General features: G+C 43.1%; 2 protein-coding genes and 1 long non-coding RNA gene across 4 annotated transcripts in view; 2 read left to right on the top strand and 1 right to left on the bottom strand.

Annotated features, from left to right (window-relative positions):
- Positions 1-397, bottom strand: part of FHIP2A (FHF complex subunit HOOK interacting protein 2A) — a 34,027-nt gene extending 33,630 nt beyond the window's left edge. For both annotated transcript variants that reach the window (XM_041415838.1, XM_041415839.1), the window contains exon 1: positions 265-397. In XM_041415838.1, the coding sequence (XP_041271772.1) occupies positions 265-309 (45 nt within the window). In that variant the 5' untranslated portion in view covers positions 310-397. The remainder of the gene's footprint in view (positions 1-264) is intronic.
- LOC121341899 lies at positions 242-4,160 on the top strand. The gene is made up of 4 exons (XR_005953473.1): positions 242-385; positions 1,915-2,013; positions 2,422-2,560; positions 3,952-4,160. It is a non-coding gene; the product is annotated as an uncharacterized LOC121341899 (long non-coding RNA).
- Positions 4,161-13,482: 9,322 nt separating this feature from the next.
- Positions 13,483-24,569, top strand: part of ABLIM1 (actin binding LIM protein 1) — a 191,157-nt gene continuing 180,070 nt past the window's right edge. The window contains exon 1 of the mRNA XM_041415801.1: positions 13,483-13,552. Coding sequence (XP_041271735.1) covers positions 13,540-13,552 — 13 coding nt within the window. The 5' untranslated portion in view covers positions 13,483-13,539. The remainder of the gene's footprint in view (positions 13,553-24,569) is intronic.

Here is a 24,569-nt window from a genome sequence, read left to right as displayed (position 1 = left end):
TCCTCCCCTGGCACCCCCGAGCCGCGCTGGGCGATTCGTTCCCTTCCCGTACTCCCTCCGGAGCCCGCCCGGGCAGGAGGCCTCCGCCTCCCCGGCCCGCGGCAGGGCTGAGCCGGATGCTCGCCCTGCGGGGCCCCGCCGGCAGCAGCGCCGGGGGACGGTGGGGAAGGGGCGCCGGGCCCGTCCGAGCCCCCGGCCCGCGCTCGGTGCTAGGCCCGGATCGAATCCCCGGCGCGGCGTGGCCGGGCCCGCCGGCGGCCTTACCGCCTCCACGGCGTGCTGCAGGATGGAGGTGAACTTGGAGAACATCCTGTCCCGCGACTGCAGCAGCCGCTGCCGGGAGGACCTCGAGAGCTCCTCGATCCGCCGCCGCCGCCGCTCCAGGGTGAGGGCTGCATGCGGGGGCCTGGCCGCGGGGATCGGGCGGGCGGGCGCCGGCGCTGCCTCTCGCTCTCCGGCGGACACCGTGGCACTGACACCGCCGGCTGCGCGGCGGCGGCTGCCGAGTCTCCGGGTGTCCTGCAGGGGCCGCCACCCCCGCACGCGGCTCGGCCCGGCTCTGCCCGCCCCGCTCCGCTCCGCCCGGCCCCGGGCGCTGCCGGCCGGGAGCGCCGCGTTCCCGCCCGGCCGGGCCGCTTGTGCCGGCCCCGGGCAGTGCGCGACAGTGCCGGGCTGCGGGCCGGCCGCTGCTGTGCCGCCTGCCAGACCCGCTTCTGCGGGCAGCTCCGGGCAGGGAAATGGATCACAGTCACAGGCTCACTTGGATTGGAAAGACCTCTGAGATCATCGATTGCAACCTTCGACCTTACACCACCATGTCAACCAGACCGTGACACTGAGTGCCATGGCCAGTTTTTCCTTAAACACATCCAGGTGCTGATTCCACCACCTCTCTGGGCAGTCCATTCCAATGTCTAAACTCTCTGTGTGAAGAAATTCTTCCTAATGGCTAACCCAAACCTCCTCTGTCACAGCTCAAAACTGTGTCATCTTCTGCTGCTGGTTGCCTGGGAGTAGAGTCTGACCCTCACCTGGCTACAACCTTCTGCCAGGGAGTTCCAGAGAATGATAAGGTCCTCCATGAGCCTCCTTTTCTCCAGCCCCCATGCCCTCAGCTGCTCCTCACAGGACACGTGCTCCAGACCCTTCCCCAGTTTCTTTGCCCTTCCCTGAACTAATTCCAGCACCTCAATGTCCTTCCTGAACTGAGGAGCCCAGAACTGGACACAGCACTCGAGGTGTGGCCACACTGGTACTCAAGGACAATCACTTCCCTGGTCCTGCTGGCCACACTATTCCTGAGATAGGCCAGGAGGCTACCGGCCTTCTTGCCCACCTGGGCATACACTGGGATGAGGGGAAGGGTGCCCACGTCCACAATTCCTGTGCCCGAGGCTGCCATCAGACTTCCACCAAGGTTTCTGGGGTCCCTCCTGCATGAGGGTGGGGAGATGGGCTGCCTCCACCCTCCTCGTGGTGCGGCATGGATACGGAACAACCCTGGCATGTATGGCAAAAGGCCCAGTTTGGTGTCTGCTGAGGCATTTTGGGTCTGCCATCATCCACAGGGATGGTGAGATCCTCGAGGAAATAACTGTTCATTCACAAAGCAGTGATGAGCTCAGAAAGTCAGTGACAAGTTGTGGCATCACCATCCCTCAAAGTATGTAGAAAATGAGTGAACATGGCACTTTGCAATATGGTTTAGTTGGAATGGTGGCATTAGGTCAAAGCATGGACTTGACAGTCTGGGAGGTCTTTTCCAAATGTAAATGGTCCTGTCTTGTTGCTGCTGAATGAGAGGCTGGTGATGTGGGTGGCATGGTCCTTGCAGGGTACCAGAGATGAGAGGGCTTGTGGCTATGTGCACATTGCTTATTTCATTGTTTGTTTGTTGGATTTTTTCCTATACAGAGAGAAGGAGACAAAGAGAGTTTTATTTCACCTCTGAATCAAATACTTCAGAGAAAAAAAACATCCCTCCCATTTTGCGGCACCACAGGAAAAGCAGAGGTAAAGTGGGGTGAGCAGAAGTTATAGATGTAGCTGACAAACAATATTATGTTTAGGGAAAATGTTTGGACACTGGGCAAATTGACATAGGAGAACAGGATTGTTTGGCACTCACTGGGTAGCAGAGTGAAATGTTGGGAAGGTGATAGATCAGTATGGGAAAGGGAGGAGACCCTGTAGTACCAAATCAAGGAAAGCTTCCATATTAATTTTTGGAGAGGAATGATCACCAGCTGCTTCCTATGCTAGGAGCATGCAGAGAGAGATTAATCAAAAGATGGGACAAAACTACTATTTAACTGCTGTTCTTTAAATTGTGTCATCTGGGAAGCCTATAACAGTGTTGTGATGATGTCTTGCTAATGATTCTGCTGTACTGATTGGTATTACTACCCCTGTGCTTTGCAGGCATGGAGAGCTACAGCCCAAATACTCCATGGAAGTAAATACTAGTTGTATGTGGACACCTTTATTGCAGTTGTTAAAGAGCAGAGCTATTTCCTTCTCAAAATCCAGGAGTCCCAATATGTCAATATCAATTTAAAAGGTAATTACGTTGGGTTTTTAAATGCTTCTTTTTCTCTATTTGTCAACTTATATTCCATAGATGTTCATAGGAAAAGCAAATTTTCTATGTGGGTAGCCATATGATGAAACATCTCTGTGTTTAGGTGATTATTAACTGGACAGGTGCTGCATTTGGAAGGTGCCTGCATATCTGTGTCATTTAGAAAGACAGAGAATGTGGTCTTTTAAGATGCTTTTGCAATCTGTTTTTCATGCAAAAATGTCTTTTAAATGTGCTTGGGCTGTCTCATCTCCAAGCAGCAGAATGAATAAAGAAACAGTAAGATATCATAAAGATATAAAAGGAGACAGTTTTATCACTGTGAGAGTATTCCTAATCGTACTTAACAATTTATGAAATCATAAATCACAGAATCACAGATGGTGAGGTAAAACTTTGTAATGCTTGAGGGCCTCTTATTATTCTAAGAGTGACTAATGTATGTAAACGCATTATTATTTAAACAGAACAGTTCATTGTGGTTGAAATGAAGATTTTGGTTGTAAAAGTGACTTCTTATTAAGTCTTCTCAATGTGAAATGCCTTGCAGTAAAGGAAAAAAAATTAAATGTAAATTACTTTTCCTAAGCCTATGAAACAAATTGAATCTCTGCATATAACCCTGCATTTACCAACCAAAGGATTGGCTTTGAATTGTAGCCATAGTGCAGGATCCAGTCTTTGGTGCTTATATGTCTTGCAAATTGTAGATTTTGGGGTTTTTTTTAATGATCTTTTAAAGTAGTCTCTCATTTTCCAACCATATGTATGTATTTCTCACTGCTGGGAATATTGGATAAATACTGGCAAACCAATAGTAATGAAATCACTGGAAACTAATGGAAGAATTATTTCACCAGTGTCAGTGCAGAAGAACTCAGCTGAGGTTACATTTTGTTTGGGTTCTTCTTGTTCTCATTTGGGATGATTCAATTGGAGATGCTGCAGTTGTGGATGGGCTACCAATGTCATGTCATGTGCACAATGCATCTTCACCTGCTCATGCTTGATGTTGTTTCCACTGAAATAAACACAAGTATTACTACCTTTTTCAGTACCCTTCAGAGCACAGTGCTGCTGGCATGGGGTTGGGGGTTTTTTGGCAAGGTAGTTCTTTTTTTGGAAAAGTACATGCAGTGAGTTAGTGTTTTGCTTGAATGTGAGAAGTGAAAGTGTGAAATGTTCTAATTGATAGAGCTTTTGGGAACTTTCTCCTTTCTTACAAATTAATTAAATTGTCTAGATTAAATCAATTTAGATGGTGTGTGACAGTGAGATAATGTGCTGGCCTTTTTATCTGAAAATCTCTCTGCTATTTGGATTGATGGCACCAGGCCAGTGTCTAATGGATGCATTTGTCTACATTACAGAAGAAGTTCCTGCAGTCTGGACTTTTGCTTCAGAGAGCCTGAAGATTTGGTGAATTTTTTTACCCTAGATGAAAATTTTCCTGTTAGTGCTATGCCAAATACCTGTTGACATTCTGTGCAGGATTTTAGTGTGTTTGTAATAATCAGATTGACATCTATGTTTTCAGTGACTGCTTGGATGAAATAAAGAATGAAGTTTTAGTGATTCAGCATGGTCTCTGCTTTTGAGGAGGGCTAAGAAGATACTTAACATCATTTTCAGACCTTTCTAATGCTGGGCTTTACTACAGAAAGGATGCTGCACATACACCCTGAAGAGCATGCAGTGGAATTGAAGTCATTTTCTGTCATGAATTTTCTGGTTCTGTGCTCTCAGCTGTGTACATCACCTCCCTCCTTGCTGATTCGCTAGCAGCTCCATGTAATCAGCTCATGCAGTATTTCATAAATCCCATTTTCAGGCTTTTCCTGGCCTGTGCATTCTGTTCCATATCTGCACATCTGCTCTTTCTGTGGGGACATTAATTTGTCTTCTGCTGGGTTACAAACTTCCCAGCTGTTCATCTATTGTCTGAGTGCTTACCTGTCACATCTGCAAGAGTCTCCTGACACCAGAACTCATTGCTACCATGGAGGACACAACACTGGGCAGATATTGCCTGCCCAGCAGCTATTCCTTGTTTGTGCTTCAGTTACACTCTCTTACCATCCTCCTCTACCTTATGTAATGCTTGTAAAGGAGACCACTAGGAGGTCAGAAGTACATGTTGTCAGTGAAATGAGACATTTCTTTTCAAATCACATCATGTTTTCCTCAAGTATTTCTGTTCCACTGGAAGCATTAAAACCCAGGCTTTCCTCTGTAAGTAAATATATGGATGTTCTACCATACAGTATCTGCGAGTGCTAGCATATCATAAATTATTGAAAGCAGGTAAAATACACTCAGATGTGATCAGTTTAGCCAATTTCACTGCAGGCTGGCAGGAGCACAAGGATACTTTTCTTGTGGTAGTGGAAGCCAAATCAAGGAGATTAAAGATAAACTACTCGGTTTATGCTGTATTGCAACTGTAATGAATGCAAGGGTCTGAATGTGGTATAAATAAACATAAAACTGGATTTTGCCCTAAAATACTGGGAAAAAAAAGATGAGTGGCCTATCTTATATAAATTGGTTCCCTCAATCTTTTGTCTGAGTACTTGCAGAGAGGGAAGTCTGGAAGCCAGAATCTGTGTGTGTTTCTGGGGAGAATTTAGTTGCTTAGCCTTGACCCTACTAAGAGATTTCCGAGTCATTTTCAGATCAGCTCTGACTGCATTGTTTGTTTTCTAATGCATAATAAGATTTCATTGTTACTTACATCTTTGGATTAAAGACTATAATCTGTTGATCCCTAAAATTTCATCAGATAATCTGTTTAATCATAAGGAAAAGCTGATCTTGATAGTCCATATGAGTTACGCAAATTAAATCAGGAACATTACTACCATGCAAGTATAGAAGCTTTCAGCAGAGCTCTCTTTCTCATTAGTCCACAATTAAAAGTAGGTTTTTGTCATACTTTAAATTCACGTATCATTGTCCTGAGGTATAATTGAAATATCTCATGGAGCCTGACATTAAATGTTGGCACCGTAAAACATCAGAATTTTGAAGCTGAAATATTTATGATCCGCTCGGTAGTGGCTTCGCGATTAATTTTAAATTATTGATAGCAGAGTTACCTAGGCAGACCCAAACTCTAGTGCCACAACGCGCTCCAGCGTTCCCTGTCCGTGGAGTTTGATGAGACAATTCCAGCGGTGTTCCAGGCGTTCCAGCGGGAGGAGGCCGCTGCCTCCCGCCAGTCCCAGCTCTCGACAGCAGAGGGCGCAGCTGACCGGCCTTCACCGCCGGGACAAAAGGATTCAGAGCGAATCCCTCGCAGTGTTTTTTTCGGGAAAAAAGATCCCTGTGTATCCCGTACAGAAGGAATTGGTTTGCCAGCTAGTAGTGCTACCTCTGGGCTTAACTGCTGCCTATTACTTGGCTTGCAAAAGCTTTGGTTGCTACACCTGACAGCCCATTGTCTTAGCAATTCACTTGTCCTGCTTGGCTCTCGGATGATGTTATTTGAAGCTACAGGACTGGTTTGAGTTTACAAAGACATTGACTACTCCCTGTGGCTGTCAAATCCCACGTGATATTTGCATCATTTTCATTAGAACTGAACCTCAACGAGTTTAAGAAGGGTCCAGTATTTAAAGACTGGCCCTTCTTGACAACAATCTGAATTCTCTCCTCAGAGAGGAGAGAGTGACCATGAATATCACTGTTGTATTATTTTACCTATGGGTGGGGGTAGAGGGAGAACCTGAATACTTCCTGGTAGAATTTCATGTTCAGAAGCTATACTCTGAGCCAAACTCCATTTCCAGAAAAAGTCTGTACAGCTCAATCCTTTGTAATTTCTTTCTGAGTCATCAGCCCTGTAGGAACGAGTGTCTGTACTTGGATGAAGCCCTTAAGGAACTGAGCTAGAGGCACTACTGAAAATGAGCAAAGAAAATGAAGTCTGTAGAAGACCCAGCATCATGTAGGAATATTTCTGTTGCTCATCCCTGTTCTCTGGCCTCAGGCTGCTTTGGACTAGTTTGACATTCAGGCCTCATGCTGTGAAATGCTGAAGTAAGCAGACCTGTGTCTGCAATATAGCTAATATAAAGGAACCTGTTCCTGATTAGATCTTAGACTAGTGCTGTAATACACTGTACTTGATTTCTGCCTGTCAGCTCATGTGCCAAGTGAAGTATTTCCAGGCATTTAGTTTCTCTGGTTTTATGCTCAGAAGCTGTTATCCTCTGGGTCTCCCAGGAAGTCCCAGGAGGTGTAGATTGAGCTGTTATTTGTACCTGGAGTGCTTCACTGCTGCATCAGACACCTGCAGTCTGCATTTCCTTCTTCCTCTGCAGCAGCAGCAGCAACCAGGCAGCAGAGAGTCAATTGCTATATTGGCATTACGTGTACATCATAAATCAAAATTCTGTGTTCAGATGTCGAAATCCTGCACTCACAATAACCAGTCTCTGTGTGGTGTTGCAAAACAATTTGTCCCAGATCCAGATCCCAGCCCGCAGAGGGCAGCCCGACCCCGTGTTTTACTCCAGTGATGTGCTTAACTAGGGAATTCAGTCATCTGCTGGCACCTCCATCGGCATGATTTGCTGTGGAATAAACAACTGAATGTTGTGGAGAATTGGCATCAGCTTTAAGCTCAAACAGATTCAAAAGTGAACTAAAAAAAAAAAAAAAACGTGTGACTGAATTAAACCTTCTGGTTTTTTTTTTTTTTTTTTTTTTTAACACATTGAAAGAAAAATACTGCATGAGAAAACTCATCTAGATCTGAGCTTTAAATACATGTATATCAGATAGATTTATTGGTATGTGTCAACAGGCAAGAGAAAGAAAATACCCAGAACCTCTGTACATGAACATATTGGGCAAGACTAATAGGAAAAGTGTTGGGGTTTTTTTTTTTTAATATTTTCAGGAATCTTTCAGGATTTGAGTTTATTGTTGCCATGACTCTAGGGCTGTGCTTTTGGCTGGTTCTTTCCCAAGTGTGTCCTGAGTCCTTGTGAAGCAGCCATCACAATTTCCAGGAGATTTTTGTCTAGGAGGGTGTGTCTACATGCAGGCATTTGCCTTGGCCATAAAACTGATCAGTGCCAGGTCAGGTACCAGGGGCTGATATCTTGACTTAGTATGACAAGGAGCAAGGCATTCAGTTCCTGAAAAAGAGTCAGTACTTTGTGCTCTCAAATCAAATCAAATTGCATCCACCAGCTAATTAAGGAATGATCCTGATATGCTCTGAAGGGAGGCCTGTCCAATTCTATACTTCTCAGCCAGAGGGCCCTGCAATACAGAGCTCAGGATAGAAAATATGTATAAAGAAAATAGCATGTGAGAAATTAAGACAGTGATGTGTGAATTCCAGGAGTACAGGGAGAAACCAAAGTATCTCTTATGATCAGACATCAAATTACACACTGAGGTACTTTCATGATGATTTAGACAATTAATTTTTTTTTTTTGGGCCCAGACTTTCTACCCCACACAAGCTTGTCTGTTCACAGCAGAATGTAATGTATACGTTTCTGAGAGTTTGGCTCATTGTAATTGCAACCACAGGTGTGTTTTCCCTCTGATTCATCAAACTTTCCTGTGTATAGCAGTGCTGAGAGATTTTCACTTTAACTTATTTAGAATATTCTTTGCTACTCATTCCATGTTATTCATAACCATCTTTGCTAAAGTGAACTTTGACCAAGGAAATGCCTGCCGTGTTTTACATTATATAAAAATTACTCTATGGAAAAGCACACATTTAACAAATTCTAACTGCATAATTTAATTCAGCTTGGCCACAGCAAATTCTTTAGTGTAAAGGGTAAAGCAGGGCACATAGTGAGATGAGTTGATGCAGCTCTGAGAAGTATATAAATAGCTACAAAGGCAGTTTGTGGGATTGTCTCTGTCTCTCCTGAATGCAGCCACTGATGCAGGTGCTCCTTGGTGAAGCCATGCTGTCATTCTGAAATCGCCTCCCTGCTCTCCCTGGGCCTTAGCAGAGCTGCTGGGAGGATCTGTTCCCAGACACAGAGGCGAGGCTGATGGCTCAGTGGCTCCCAGGCTCCTCATTTCTACCCTTTTTAAAAATAGGAGAGATGTTTCCCTTTTTCCACTCACCAGGGACTTGACTTCTATGACTTTTCCAATATCTTGGAGCATGGCCTGGCAACTACATCAGCCAATTCCCTCAGGACTCCGGGATGCATCTCATCATCTCCCACAGATGTGTGCTCACAGCTCTTATTCACAGTACATGCTTCACACATGACCTTGGGACTACCTGCTGCAAAACCTGGTGAAGTTTCTGACTCTGAGCTCTTTGTGGGCGTCCTCCTGGTAAGGTTCACACACAGGGGTGATGGTGAAGTTCTTCAGCAGAAATGCTGCCCAATATTTAGATGACATTTCCAAAGCTGACTCTTAGAAAATAATTTGTCATTTTGGCCTTTGTGTCCCAAGTTCCTGCAGGTACAGCAGTAATTTTGATGGAAGAGCAATACAGAGTAGGTATTCACAGGCTTATCTGAGGGATTTCCTTAGTTTTCCAGAATTGCCAATATTTCTGGCTTATATAAAACCTATTTATGCATTTATGTGATGGCATCATCTTACATAATCTGTGTAAAACTTTCTGGGTTATTCAAGTCTGGTAGTCAAGACTGACTTAGGATAACATAAGTTCAATACTGTAACTTTTGCTGTAAAAGTGCATATTCCACAGAACAGTATGGAGGGTTGAATAACATGTAGAAGACAGGAGTTTTTTAAGAAAACCAGAATAAGAAGAAACCAGGAAGATGACTCTGGGATTTGTCTCACTCAGGAGAACCTCCTATCTTTTTGAATTTTATTTTTTTCAAATTGATAAGTCTCTTTTTATATATATGTGTGTGGGATATTTGGGGAAAAAAGTAAAAACTTAAGCAAATATTTCTATTAATATTTGGTGTGAGTAATTTGGAGCTCAGTTCTCCTTTGAAATGTATAAAAGGGAAATTTTCTCCAAAAAGATTAGTAGGAACTGCCCTGGAATCTCAGTGTAATCACAGAAAGGCCATGTATTTATTTTAATATCTTGTCCATTACTAATTGCAAATTCTGGTAAGAGTCTTATATTGAAAGTAGGAGAGCTGTCTTGCTTTCTTGTCATTCATATCACAGAAAACTATTTATTCTGAGCTTATTAAAATTCTGATTAAATTATCAGGCTTAGTAATGCTCTAGATTTTGTTAGATCTGATTTCCCTGAAAAAGAAGACAGTGGAATTATGGTGGAAGATACAGGAAAAATTTGTAGAAAAATACAGTAATTTCCATCCTTATTCAGACCAATCTTGGTCATCCTTTCCATTTGCCTTGCCCACAGAAGTTGTTCTTGGAAAGTTACTTCTGTAAGAATTTGTCTGTTGTTCAAAAAAATTCTGATTTCTCTCACAATGATTTTCAAGAGGAAAGATCCTGCATTGTGCAAAAATAGGTGTATTCTGACTGATGAGTTATCTGCATCAGACAAAGATGCAATGCTGACTTTTACCTGTTTTTTTTTATTCCCTATGTCATTCTGTGCTGATTTTCATGGGAAAAAAAAATAGATTTACATACCACTGATGGGATCTTAATCACTTTTAAAACTACTATCCTACTTTATAGAGACAAACTGGTTCAAAAGTGATTAAAGGAGAACTTTCTGGTTTATATTCACGCAAAGGCTAAGTGACAGCAAGGTATGCTGCACAGAGAACACAGCCCAGTATCTGGGCTACTTTTCTTTGAAGATGCCAGTTCTATGCTTTGCTATGACATGGATTTTCTTTGTGACCTTGGACAACACACTTAGCTCCTCAAGGGCATTGAGACAGGACTTGGAAACACCTACTGTTTGATAAAATTTATTAACATTTGGGCATCTCTGAAAAATCATGAGGTGCCTGTTTGGATCTCTTGAAGCTTGAATACCTTAAAAAAATTACCTTAATGGATCTTTTAACACTATGAGTTAGAAGCTTAATCTGTACTGTCAATAGCAGAATGCAGGAGATAGGATCCAACTTCCCAGCTGACTAATTCAGGAGCCTCAGGTAGATGCCTGAAATAAAACAATGTCAATCACTGCTCCTTAATGGACTTCTAAAGTAGTCAGGAAATGGCTCAATCAAGCAGCTCAACAGCTGCTGCTGCTGCTAAAAAGGATCTTCTCTGTTGCCTCTAATGGTTCCTCACCCTTCCTGGCTGTGCAGTTCTGCACTCGCCTTCAGTCATGTTCCAGTGTTTATTTGAGCCTTTGGTTCAGACAGCAAATGTAGGGAATTTGGATACAGAAAGCGAGCAACTCTTTGTTAATTAATGAGATAAAGTAGTTCTGTGAGGCTCAAGCCAATGCTGCAGTGAGGGAAGCAGGAGCAGAGGGGTTGGAGAGAAGAGAGACTGCATAGGAGAGTGAGCAAGCCTTGGGTTGGCTTGTCCATCTTCTCTGACAGCTTCACCTGTAAAATAATAATAATGGTGCCTCACTTCTCTGCACCTTCCTTTTCCACCCTCTTCAGCTTCCTTCCACATTCCCTAGATACTGACAGGATCTCAGACAGCAACCTCAGGAGCTGATTTATCTGCCCACATGCAGATTGCCCAACAGGTACTTGTGGCTAATGAAGACGTGGCCTCCAGAACTGGTAACTGTCTCCACTGCAGCTTTTCTCCTTTATTTTAATTTTTCTTCTTAAGTGCTAATTACTACAAAACTCATAGGGATGTAGAACTTGCTCTGAATTATACCTTTTAGTCAACCTGAACTGAAGTTCTCCATATCCAGATATTCTTGGAGGCGACTTGATGGAGGGGACAGACAGGAAAATAAAACTCCATCAGCCTCAGGTCCTCAAGAAACCCAGCTAAAAAGCTCACTTTAATAAATGAGTGCTGTATCTGACCCATTTTATTATTCTCTGGCCAACATGTCTGTTCAACCTCTCTGCCACAGAGAGTTTACACAATGAATGGAATAAACTCTTTGTGTTCTATAGAATCCCAAGGTACAAATGCCTTTCCCTTCCTATTTCCTAGCAGTATAAAGAAAGGAAGTTCTTAATTAAGAAGGTAATTTCTGCATTTTCCTGAACCTTCTTTTTAAAGCCATCTATTAAGTACCACACAGGAGAACCTGTGATAGTGCTAGTCAGAAACTCACTGAGGAAGTGAATAGGAAATGACTTAATTAAAAATACAAAATGCTGTCATACTACATTGACTGAGGAAAACCTTGCCCCTTTTGGACAAGAAAGAAAATTTGAGTGATTTGCAAGTGGAAAATTCTTCTAATTTCAGAAAAGGAGCAGAGAAAAGAATTGTTTTTCAAGGGATGTCAGATCACCAGCTAAGGATAATGCCATAGGAGTTTAGAGAGAGAAGAATTTTAGATTTATTTTATTCCTGCTGCCAGAGTCAGAAACATTTGCAAGGGGGAAGAAAACAGAATGATATAAGGAATATGATTGAATTGAACTTTATGGAACACTGGGGTAATCCACGGCAAACAGAGCTGGATGTGACTAAAAGTCTTTGCAGCGTGTGAGCATGGGCACAAATTCTGGCAAACAGATGTGCCAATTCATTTTTTGTTCCTGTGTCCCCTGATGAGGGGGCATGTGAGTGCTGCCCATCCTGCTGCTGCTTCCATGCTTCCCTAGACAAATGCCTTCCCTGCTCGGCTGCATGAGGGGGAAGGTGAGCAGTGCCAGAGGCTGGATCTGACAGAGCAGAGGCACGGGCTGGGCTGCACTTCAGACAGCACTGAGAATCCATAATGCATCTGTTACTAGCATCCATTCCTGACCTGTGGCCACGTGATATACACCTCTTTTAGATATGACTCTGGTAATTGTGGGCTTTTATGACTGTGGGCTTTTATGATAGAAAAATTGTGTAGGCTTCCTGCTAGTATGAAGATGTGTAGTGCATGGTAGATCAGAGTGGAGGAGTGTGATTCAGTCTTTCCTGTCATTCAGTTTGCGTGTTGGCTCCTTGCAGAACATCACAGATTGGGCTTTCTGGTTTTTAGTTCATAGTTGCCCATTCTGAAATTGATAAAAGTCTGCTCTAATGTTTTAACTGTACTATTCTGATGTGGTCTTCTAACCTGTCATTCTTGACAAACTAGATTGTTGATTTGCTTAACTCTTGCCACCATCTAATAAGCTGGTGGCGTAGGGGTTTTCTTTTTAGTATGGCATGGGAATATTTGGCTTCACTAGGCTGGAGGCTGGGTGAAGGTGTCCACCAGATACAGATCTTGTTTTTCTGGTGCATTGCTTTTGGTCGCTTGGTACTTTTATTAAGGTGCCAGGAGGAAGCTGAGTGCTCTTTTCTGTGTGTTAACGCCATGATTGCTTTGCAGACAACATTCCTAGAAATTCTGTTTATATACAATTTACATACAGTTATGTCTCCAGGTAGGTCTTTACTGCTCGGTGCGTGAATTTCAAGTTGTGCCACAGACTTGAGCGCCGGGTCCCGAGCGAGCGGAGCTGTCAGTGAGCAGACACGCCTATCCAGCGCTCCGAGGAGCTGGAGCTCTGCCGCGCCGCTCTCCTTGGCACTCGTGCCTTTTGCCGGCGGCGCGGCTGTCCCCGACTGTCGCCCTCTGCGGCACCGCGCCCCGCACCTCGCCCCGCGCAGTCACCGCGCCCGGGAGCGGCTGCGGCCGCGGTGGCTCCGCCGGCGCTGCCCCGCCCCGCGGCCGCTCCGCGCCGGCACACGCGCGGCCAGACCCGCACACACACCAGACCCGCACACAGACACACAGACACACAGACACACACACACACACACACACACACACACACACACGCACAGCCGCGCTCCCGCCCCGCAGGGCCGCCCCCGGCGCCGCCCCGCACCAGGGCAGAGCAGGGCAGGGCAGGGGGCAGCGGCAGCAGCAGCAGTTCCGCGGCTGCCGAGCCCGAGCCTGAGCCATGTCTGCCAGAGGTGGGTTCTCTGCCGCGCCGGACAGCGCCGGGCTCGCGTCCCCGCGGGCGGCGGAGCCGCGCTGACCTTGCCGCCCGGCCGCGCTGCGGTGCCCCGCACCCCGAGGCTGCGCCGGCGATTTCGGGACAGGGGGCGGCCAGGCGATGATCCCCCGCCGGCCGTCGCCTGCCCGGTACCGTTCTGCAGCTGGGCCGTGCGGGGGGCTCCGGCTTGCGCTGCAGCGGGGCTGGACGCCGCAGAGCATCCTCCGGGGCCGGGCGCCCGCCGCACCTGCCGGCCGGGCGGGCGATCCCGTTCCGCCTGCCCCGGAGCCCGGGGGGCGGCTGTAGGGGCACGGGGAAGTGCGGTACGCGTTAAGCGACGGTGGGATGTACGGATGTATGCAGAGAAAGGAGCATGGTGAGGAGGGTGGGCGTAGGGTCGGACCTGGGCGGGTGCTGCTGCTTAGGGAACGGGAGCGGATTGAACTGGGTGTCTGATGAGCGCAGGGAGCATCCGGCTTGTCCTGTCATTGGTAACGCAAGTGCTCCTGGTAGGGTGTGGTGGTAAATCCGATCGTCGGTTTGTACCTCTGATGGACATTTGCATCTGGCTTGAAATGTACGTTTTGAGTTTTACTTCAGATTTGCATTTTTAAAAATTATGGCTTAAACTTGAATAGCCTTTGTAATTTCCGTGCATTTGTGTGTAAACTCTGGCTGTGTGTTTGCCTATTCTGGTCTGGAGATGAACTGATCAGCCTCATTGATTGCAGATCTAATTTTGTCCCAAAGTTATGCTTCCAGTATGAGAAACTGGCACAGGTGTGGCACAAAGACTGATGCTTTAGGGTTTTTATTATACTTAGTACAAATTAAAGGACTGGAGACATAAAGTTAAGCATTTTCTGAATGCTGTCATAACAAAGCAGAAATACTTGTAAGCATCTCCTGAAGACAGACAATTATTTGCACAAGTGAAACCACTCCCTGGCTATCTCTGACTTGAAACAAATACTTTGTAAAAATGACATATTGCAAATTGACAAACCCCTGAATGTAAGGACGCATCTTATTTGTTCCTACTTTGATCTCTCTGCATCTTCATGAATACTGCTCAGCATGGACCAGTTCTTTCATCTGCTTGGATTGCTGTTGACATCCAAGGGAGCTTCATGCACGTTGAAGACATCGTGTGACTCCTAAAAGGTTGTCGGCACTTTGTGGCTATGCCCATACTCCTAAAGCATCACACCCATTTTAGATATAAATAATAAATGGTGTTAGAGTGGCATAATTCTTCATGGAACAGTAGATTTCTTGCTTTAGGGAGAAATGGAGTATATTGGTCTCCAAAGAATCCATTTTTGGAAGAACACTAAGTATGTGAGCATCAGTGCTGTGCTACGGCTGCATTAGTACTTGTGGGGAACACCCAGCAAAGCTTTATAACCTGGAGCAGATTTGTTGTTGAAAGGGTACCTGGATTTGAAAAAGTGACATAAAAACTTGGCAATTTCAGCTTTGCAGATGACTCACAAAAACTGAACCATACAGAATGGGAAGCCAGGGAATGTTTCCACTGGCCATATTTCCCTTTCCTCCCCCAAATGTCCCTCTTTCCCATTCATCTGCACAACACATGATGTTTGATGCCTGCTTAATTCTACTGGAGAGCTGCCTGGAGAAGGAAAGTGAATTCTTTCTCAGTCCCTTTCATGCCATCTCGTTTTTTCAAAGTAATTAATTAGAGAGAGAGAGAGGGAGTAAGACAGTCCATAGGTCTTTAGGGAAGTAGTGAATAAGATTCATGAAACAGATGAAGATGTTAATTTCTATCAATAAATCCTTTTAAAGTTAAACAAATAGATTTGTGTGGAAAATACATGAGTCTGGGTAAATAAATAGATTTATTCAGTGCTGACTAAAAGCTGTGTGTGAAACATTATAGACCATTGTCATTATTAATAATTTTAAACACTACTGCTGTTAAAAAGTCAACATAGAAATTTCCTTTTACACATTTAAATGATATGACAAGTCTTCATGAGGTTACTCAGGAGAATGTAGCACAAGTAAGAAGTGAGTGTTTATGGGGTTAGGGCTTTGTTTAAATGCCAGATAGGGACCCTGTGCTTCATGAAAGCAGATTACCTCATGCATATGCAGTCACATTAAAGCCACGCTGTCATTATGGTCTGCAAGCTCAGCGAATATTGATTGTTAATATTTTATGTGGTGTTAGATGTCCAAAGGTGATCATTATTATTCTGAATGCATCAAGCACTTGGAGCTGTCTGCTTGTTGATTATATACCAAGCATAACTAGCATAGCAAAAGGGTTAAACATTAACCTGTGGCATTTTTCTTACTAAACTGCAGAGGATATTCAAGGGGTAGTAAAAACCTCACAGTATTACCAGCATTCAATCCGTGCAGCTCTCTATTCATCTCTTTTGCTCCAGGAGGCAGCATGGTGTAGTGAACTGACTGCAACAGATGACAGAAGAAACTCCTGAAATCCAGCAGTACCTCGTGACTTTTGGACCATTCCTTTTAACTCTCCTGCTCTAGTTCCTCATTGTTATTTAACCAAAACTACCCATATAGTCACTGAAATTCTGAGACATTATAAATCAATACATAAATTATAACTAATAATACAAATTAATGTCATTTTGCCTTAAATAGAACTTTGGGTTAAATAGTTTTATGCTTCCTTACTTGTACAATGGAAATAATGGTAGCTAAGTTTTTCAGAGGGGCTGCTGTGAGGACTAATGTCTCGCCTATGCCTTAAGATGGATTTTCTGAAGCCTTTCTTTTTTCCTTCCACTCTTCACAGACCTTGTTGTTGCAGTCCTTCACACCTGCAGTCTCTCAGCTCCTGTTGTTATGTAAATGGAAGGTCTCTAGCATTCTTCCACCACTTTCCTGGTAGTATGGCTTTAGCAGATGTGTTGACCAAATGCCAGATGAAGCAGCACAGACAAGTATTCCCAGAAGCTTGAACAAATAATCATTTTGGAAATCTTGTGACTGAACTAGGAGCTGAAACAAACTTTGAAAAATCACTTTTCTCTTTCCTGTCAAGTTGGAGTCCTTCCCAGGGCACTTTCATGTCCTGCTCTACAGCCTGTTGGGATCAGTGGAGAGCTGCCATTGACGTCACTCAGGCTTTTTAGTTTTGCAGTTTGCAAAAGGCTTAATATTCTACTTTCAGCTGTTGTTAAGTAGTTGCTGTTAGGACTCATACATGAGTGAATTTGGGTGTTGGAGTAAGCCTTATAGATTGTTGCTTACCTAAGGGCTTGTTTGCAAAGAGCTGTAAATTCCCTGGATGAAAGACATTTTTCTAAAGCCAAGTATAACTGTGACCTACTTGTGCATGTTATCTCACACTGCTTAAAAACTGTCAAAACTACTTGTTATCGTGAAGGTCTAAGTTAATGGAAAAATGGCTATTTTTAACTATTATAATCTTCAGTTATGCTAGAGCAAACAGGCACAAATGGGAGTGTTTGGTGTGATCAAATACAAAGATCTTTGGTAATTTTTTCCCTAAATGTTGAAAGAATTAGCATGAGATGCACTTAGTCCAGTAGCAACTACTTCCAGAAAACAAAGACGTGTGAAATAGGAGGTTTATCAAGACTGGTGTGGGGGTTTTTTTTTGTGAAAAAGTCACTGAATTTTGACAGAAGCTAGTGTTGAAGAAGTATTTTTGCTGTGCAGTTTTAACAAGTTGGAGTGTGCCACCCTGATGCTGCTAATGTGGGTATTGTAGAGAAGGCAGGTGCAGTTTTTAGCCTGCTCAAGTCAAAGTAGAGTTGTTTAGTTTAAGAATTTATTTTATACTACAATCCTTGTCTTTTCCTATATGATTTTTAAACAAATGTAGATCAAAGACTTCTCATTTCAGAATTTCAGACAAATAAATCACTGTGACAGTAGTGAGAGAGTGTCCTCATTTTACAGGTGAGACAAATCCTGGGTTGTTTTTTTTTTTTTTTTTCCTTCCCTGAGTCTGAGGGTCAGATCAGAACAGGGGAATTTCTGCCTTCTGGGCCTCTTCTCAGGCTCCTCATTTGTTCTTACACAAGTTGATAATAGAGTTCTAACAGCAGATGAGAAACTTCCTACTCATTATGTTGTGCTCTGTTAGCAATTCTTTCTTTCTGGACATTGCACATTTCTTTGATCTGTTTCACAGTTGGGAACTTCTGTGTGAAGAAATCATCAATGTTTCAATGAGAAATTAGCATACTAAATCTTCAGTTCTTACCATTAAGTCTTTATTTTTCTTTTCCAAGTTTTCTCAGATGGCTGTAGACACGGCTGCTGTTGCTGGCAGCAATGGTTTTGATTGAAGTCTATGCTGAGTGATTTAAAAACTTGCTGCTGGGAGCTTCTGGTCAATGTTTTATTACAGTCTGTGATTTTCAGGGTAATATTGCTCTTATCTAAAGGAACCAGCCACTGAAGAGGTGGCTGCTGTGTCCTTTTCTGAAATCTGGTGCTGTGTTTTTCTACTTGTTGTCAAAGCTATTTCTTTCAGGCATGTCATGATGTCCCTAATTCGTGATGTGACTATTTAATGGCTGTTACCAAACACTCTCAGGATGAGTGACTTGGAGGGTGGGGCAGTGTGAGCTGGCTGGACATTTCCTTCATTTCAGAAGCTGGCAAATTTAGCATGCTTATGGTAGTTAAATATTTTAGTTTCAATGCTTCCAGTCCTGGTGATTGTCCCCATTTTCCCTGCTACAAGGCTCCATAGCCTGAAGGAACGTGTTCTTGGCAGGCTCTGGGGCTCTACAGCCCTACCTGAGGCAGGCTGTGTGTGCAGTCCTGCCAGCACAGCTGTTTCCCACTGGGAATACCTGTGCAGGGCAGGATTTGGAACTGGCTCTGAGAGCTTTTCTCTCCTCAGCTTTTGCCCCGAATTTCTTCTGTGCTGATTTTGTACTGTTATTTAATCCTGTCTGTACTTTCTGTTTATTTCTTCTAAATACATGTAATGATTTATGCTTTTTTCACTACTCATTTTAGGGTCTGAACCTCAATGTAATGGCTTGAGTAGCTCAGAATCAGCACCTGGATTGTCAAATCACTGAAAGCAGTGCATGCCTGTACATGAGAACCAGTAGCTGCACCTGAATCTTTAGGCCTGGTAGAGCTTTTGTTTCAGTGGGAAAGAAGAATATGTTACAGAGGTATCTGATTTAAACAGCAGTATCTCTTTTAAGTTCTTTTTAAGGTTTGATGCCTTGTCCCATTTTTTTCCTCCTCAACAAAGCTTAGTCTGTGCTTTGAGATTAATGAAAATTAGTCTTGAATGCATGGAAAAAGTTGCATAGACTAATGGCAACAACAAGAGGAAACTGGGACAATGAGGTAGAGTCTATTTTCAATGCGTGGTTTTGAAAGGAATTGCAAAGAAGGAAAATAAGCATCAGCTTATGGAAGGAAAAGCAGCAGAATTGCTTTTAGTGAAGAACACCAGAACCTCATGCGTTTCACAGTCTCTGAAAACAAGATGGGGATTTCTGTTTTTTCTTTTAATAGGTTTGAATTGAATATTTCAGATTATTTTTTAATCTAATCTGTTAGTAATTGAAGATGAAAGCCACACATGGTTAGTTCATGTGACTGGTGTAGTATTTCTTAGTTTTGCAGTGGTAAGACAGAGTCACACTGTGGAAAGCAGACTTTTGCCTGTGAGTTCTGATACCAGCAAATAGCCTTCAATTTTTTTACCACATACTGTTTAGGGAAACATATCTTTATAATTAGCTGTTCTTCATTAAAACCTAAAGAAAACTCCTAAACATGATACAGCAATAGCAGAGAAAAACTGCAAGACACGCATTTTTTTAAATGCTCAGCCTTTATTATGTCATGTTTTCAGAAATAAATAAATGTTCAGAAGCTCACACCCAAATAAGAGTCCCATATGTTGTGGAGAGAGGTCCTTAGTTTGTAAACAAGGTTGGCCAACCAGGCTTCAGCAAGGTACACTGGTGTGATGGGGTTGTTTTACATCCTTCTTTTTCTATTTGCAGTCCAGAATTAATCCAGAATTAGGGCTTTGGTGAATCATTTTTCTCCATGTAACTGATGAAATGCAGCCACATCCACAGTGCAGTGGCTGCTGTTCACGTGCACATATTTGAATTAAAGTGCAGAGTTTTAGTGACAGCTGAATAGGAGCTACCTCTGATTACCTGTCCAAGTTCTTGTGTGGGTTATGCAGCCTGTGGTGGATTCTGTGCTGCTGCAAAGTTTGTTGTGGCCAGCTTAACATATCCTTGGAGTTATTTCTTCATGGATAGAAAAGATTATATGCACTTCATGTTGAAAACTATTACTCTGCTCCTCTGAATGCCACATTTTGAAGTGGAAGGAGGATCTGGCCTCATAATTGTGAAAAAGATTGGTGTGTGAAGAAGTGCGATGAGCCAGAGTGTTTTGTGGCACCAGTATGCCCTCTGCCTCCTGAGAGGAGGCTGCTGGCATTTTCCTGCTGTGCTGGTAGGATTGCAGGGAGAAGTCCATGGCAGAGATGCCTGCTCTGTGCAGCTGTGACTGAGGGCACTCTGAACAGAAGTGTGAAATAGGGAACATCGAGAAGATGATGTTCTCAAAGGTGAGGAAAAAGGTATTTTTATCCCCTGTGGTGTATTTGCAGTTTCATCTGAGAGGCTGGTACAAGAAAACCAGTCCAAGCCAGCCAGCAAATTGTGAGGTTCAGACTCCCTGAAGCATTTAGACCTGTGCTTAGCTCTCTTTGGAGCATGCTGACAACTGCAGTACGTGGTACTGTTCATTGATGAGGCCAACAGTGGTTTTTTCTATTTCTTACAGACTTTTTTCCTGATAACTTATTGCTATGGCACTAAGAAATTATCCTTTTGGAGGTCAGTCAGAGGGGTGGTCTTAGCACAGAGGGCTCTACAGGAAGGGCATGATAAGATGTTCTGGTTTACTGCTTCCTTAACTAATAAATATATTTTATTCTGTTTCTGGAATGGCAAAGCAGGTCATGTGATGTCATAGAGATGGACACATCTTAATAAAAAGTGTGAAGCTTAAGCAGTTTTTGCATCATTTTTTTAGTAGTTGTCATTCCCTTTGCTGTAAGTGATACCTCAGCTTAATAAATGGGCTCTCATTTCATCTATTCCTCCCGTATAAGTCTTATACAAGTAAGGACTGTGAGATTTCACTCAATGAAAGGATTCTGCTTTAATTACTGTTATTAAAAATCTGATTTTGTTTCTATTACATCAGGCTCGTATGAGGCATCTTTGATCAACAGAGAAGTCAGCAAAACTGCTGTTCAAATTACAGTTTCTTTTTAACTTGTGATGAAAGCTTTCAGTTTATTTTTGGCATTAGAAAGTCTGGGAGACAACCAGGTTATATAAGAGCTGAAACCTAGTTAATGATAAAGAAACATAGCTAAGAGCCTGTAATAAGAACAAGTCTGAAAAAGATGTTCCTGCTCCAACTCTTGGCCCTGCTTACAGAACCTGTAAAGCAGTTTGTGCCAAAGTAATGGCTCTCTCTCTGGTGTCCTGGGATGCCACTTCTCTTAATCAACACCTGTGGGAGAGCTGACTTCCAGAAAGACTGTGAAAGATTAATGACTTTCATTGAATTAGGATGTAAAAGAAGAGATGAATTTAGGACTGGCTGTGTCACTGAAGATAACAGTAAACACCTTGTTCAGTGGAACAGGAACACAATTGAGCCTGTGGTCAACAGACAGTGTGGAAATCAATGGTTTTCTCAGAAGAAAACCATTCTTTTTCTTGACTGAAAGCACACTTGAGTGAAACACAAATCTAAGCACCTTTACAATTAAGCTTAGTTGCAAAAATAATTGTGCTGAGTATTATGCATGTGGCAGTATTTTATGCCTGCTAATGAAAGCCAACACAATGTGAGTATCTTGATTTTCTCTGCCTAGGACATTCCTTATCCCAGCTGGAAGGGTGTGTACAGGTGTGGACAGGCTGTGCCAAGGTGTGTGTGAATGCCTCTGTCCCACAAGAGAAGATCTCCAGATGTCTTGAGTGGTTTATAATGAGCAGAGGTGTAAAACCTACTACCTCTCACTGGAAGAATGCCCAGTTACTTTCCTAATCTTAGTTTCACCTCTTCTCATGAATGTCCTCTGCATATGAATGTAGATGCACAAGACACCATTTGAATGTTTCTATGGCCTTCTGCTGCTGCTGTATAAATTTTTCTTTTATTGTCCTCATAAGCCAATAAAATAATTAAATGATAATCCAATCCATTAAAAACCTGTCGCATATGTAAATGAGAGCAAAACTTACTGCAAGAAGACTGTATTGTTATATAATAATGTGGTTATCCAAAACTGTTTATTCTACCTTATGAGCTGAAGATAATCCCAAAATTATTCAGTCCAGACTTTGATCTAAGGAAGAATAATAAAACTTTGATCATTGTTGAATTGGCAGCTGCTATAAAAAGCCTATGTTATATTTCTCTCTTAGTAACACTAGCTAAATCCAAAATCACTGATAAAAGATTTTGATGATTGCAGCTTAAGGATGCTTTTGGACTTGACCTGAAGTAATCTCTGTCCAAAAATGTCTATAAATATTTTTTTCTATTTTCTGTTGCCAGATGTTTTGATATTTGGGATGAATGACAAAACTGTTTTGTGTACTTAGATGTGCAGTGCACATTTGGAGTCTTATGTTTCAAAGAAAAAGGTTCTGGTTAACCAATTATGTTCATATATGATTTGATTAATTCGCAGTAAAATTCCAGTACCCTTGTCTTTATTTCTATCTTTCTGAAAATGCCATTGAAATTGTTTTAATTGCTAGTGTCTGTGACCGTATTATAGTGGCCACAGTGATACCATATTTGTTTTCATGCTTGCAACATAGTAAATATTTTCCTACATATTTATGCAGGAAACAGCACTTTAGCCCTTGCTTTAGAGCTGCAGCTGGAAAGGGCAAAATTTTCTAGCTTTATTTTTATAAAACTTATAGAAGAATGTAAAAAAAACAAAAAAAAAAGCCATCCAGCATTTTTTATTGTATGTCAGGATTTTTGAGTATTTGGAATTACAGGTGTCAACAAATCTTGCAGTCTTTCTTTGGAACTTTTGAATTTCTATCCCAATAGATTCCATAAGGAAAATGGCAGGAAACTTAAACTCAAATGACAGTTGATTTTAGGTTCTTTAACATATTTTTTATTTCCAGATACAGCATGACCTCAGTCCTTAGGAAGTGCAGGGGTTTTCAAATCTGTCTGGCAGGGGTGTAGAGAGGTTCATTATATCATTTGCTTAAGTGTTTCAGGAGTCAAGTGGCATGAAAGGGCTGGATCTTGTTCTTCCTTCTGCCAGGCTGGCCTGGCACTGTGCATTTGGCTTGTTCTGTACAGCTTGTGGTGGTACAAAAGTTCAGCAGGGCAAGAGCCAACCTTTCCCTTCCTTTGAGTTTTCCTGCTGACTGGCTCCCTGCTTGACGCAGGTGCTCTGCAGATCTGAGGTTTTCTTTAGGAACACTGGTCTTGTGGTTTGGCCTGTAAATCCTGTTGAGTTAAAAATGTCTAAAATTTAGATTTGGGAGACTTTGTGACTTCTTGTAATAGCAGTCTTCCCCTTTTTCTCTTGTCCTCTGCTGACAGCATTTGTGGATACCGGGAGTCCTCATTTTTCCTTTCTGCAAGGCACAGGCCAAGCAGACCAGTACTGTAAGATGCGTTTTATTCTCTGTCCATTGTTGCCACTCCATATTTATCAAAAGCAAAAAGACTACGTGCCTGAAGGGGGATTAAGAATCCTGCCATCTTGCTATTTATGATGCTCAGGAGGTATTTTTAGTGCCGGTTGTTGGTGCTGCTGCCCAAGGGAATGGCTGGCAGAGGAGAGGGTAGGTCAGGAGCAGCCAGGCAGAACTAAGGGGTGCAGTGGCTGGCAGTGCAGGGAAGGGGTAACCCCAGCAGAGATCCTGCTGGTGGCTGCGTGCATGCCCAGGGTCAGTGCACACACAGACACAGTGGGAGGCTGTGTGGAGAGCAGCTAAAGAAACTGGAACCACCTGTGCAGCCGTTTGAGGGACGGGAGGAGATTTGTTCATGCTCTGCTGCACACCATTTCTCTTCCTGAAAGATTAGTGGAGTTACAGGAAATGTTTTTTCTGTGATTCTCAACTTCCATAGCTGAACCTTTCCTCCAAATTTACAGGTCCAGTGAGATCTGTATGTTGCTATTAGATTATGAGTCAGTTTTCCAAGGAAGCAGGTCAAGATTGAGCCTTCTACCCTTACTGAATTTGCTTCCTACCCTTTCCTCTGGAGGCTGAGAAGCCATGAGAGCAGTGGGTGATGGAGCTCTCACGAGCTGTGGAGCGTGGAAGAGCTCACCTGAGAATGGTGAGCAAAATAAACATATTTAAAGCAAGAGAGCATGTGTGGAAATCCTTCTTTTAGCTGGTACAGAAGCAGAACTGACACAGACAGAATGGCCCTGAATCCAAAGAAGATTAAAATAAATGGAAATAGAGAACATTTAGAGAGTTACAGAAAGGAGTTGTAAGTGCTCTGGTGTCAAAAAGCTTTTTGTTTTAATTTCTTTATTTTTTGGGCCCCCCAAGTAGCCTAGCAGTCTGTCAAGGGGAGTCTGTGCTGAAGCAACTGTCCTTGGAATTGCTGCAAATATTTTAGTGATTTTCTGAAGGGAGTGGAGGGAAGTGTTGGAATGTAATAGCCTGAGGAAAAACTCTGCTGCCTAAAACCTCTGAACGCTTCACAGACTGATCTAGGAGCTGGTGCTCTGCCAAATCCTATTTTGAAGCAATTAGGTTTATGAAGTTCTGCTTCTCTAGCAGTATCACACAAGCATAGGGCCTGGAAAGGGAGTGGGGAACACGTGTGCAAGCATATGACTTTTGGGGGGAATAATATAAAACTAAGTTAGGTGCCATGTTTCCTAGCAAAGGGCTGATCCTAAGTGAGACTCAGCAGCTCCAGCCCTGGTG

This window comes from Onychostruthus taczanowskii, unplaced genomic scaffold, assembly GCF_017590055.1.
Source record: "Onychostruthus taczanowskii isolate IOZ18803 unplaced genomic scaffold, ASM1759005v1 scaffold5, whole genome shotgun sequence".
Lineage (NCBI taxonomy): Eukaryota > Metazoa > Chordata > Aves > Passeriformes > Passeridae > Onychostruthus > Onychostruthus taczanowskii.
Note: the sequence above shows the minus strand (reverse complement) of the source record. Positions and strands in the feature narration are given on the sequence as shown.